The sequence below is a fragment of the Eimeria tenella genome, genomic scaffold (assembly GCF_000499545.2).
Source record: "Eimeria tenella Houghton genomic scaffold, Eth_scaff2668, whole genome shotgun sequence".
Taxonomy (NCBI): Eukaryota; Apicomplexa; class Conoidasida; order Eucoccidiorida; family Eimeriidae; genus Eimeria; species Eimeria tenella.
Genome location: NW_013542544.1, coordinates 452 through 803, shown reverse-complemented (window position 1 = coordinate 803; position 352 = coordinate 452). Strand labels below are relative to the sequence as shown.

The 352-nt window shown below is 62.2% G+C and overlaps 1 protein-coding gene across 1 annotated transcript in view; it reads right to left on the bottom strand.

The window, feature by feature from the left end:
* The window catches only part of ETH_00041060 (uncharacterized protein), a gene marked incomplete at both ends in the record, with an annotated part of 1760 nt that overhangs the window by 1097 nt on the left and 311 nt on the right, over window positions 1-352 (bottom strand). The window contains one exon of the mRNA XM_013375308.1: window positions 3-284. Within this exon, the coding sequence (XP_013230762.1) occupies window positions 3-284 (282 nt within the window). The remainder of the gene's footprint in view (window positions 1-2; window positions 285-352) is intronic.

The window sequence follows — 352 nt, the reverse complement described above, 5'->3', positions numbered from 1 at the left end:
GCAGATCTGGCGTCAGCAGCAGCTGCTGCTGCTGCTGCTCGCAGCGTGTCCACGTTTGCTGCTGCTGCTTTGGCCTCCTTGTTGCACTGCAGCAGCGCAGCACGGAGGAAGTCCATGTCCGGCAGCCCCCGCTCCTTTCGTGCTGCAGCAATTTGCTGCTGCAGAAGCTGCAGCGCTGCTGCTGCTTCTTGCTGCTTCTGCTGCGTGCGGCAGCTGCTGCCCCCACAGGCACGGGAACCCTTGCCTGCTGCTGCCTCTTCCGCTGTGGGCCACCGAAAGCCAATCTACAAAGCAGCAGCAGCAGCAGCAGCAGCAGCAGCAAGAGGGGTTGTAAACAGCTGTGGAAGGAGGA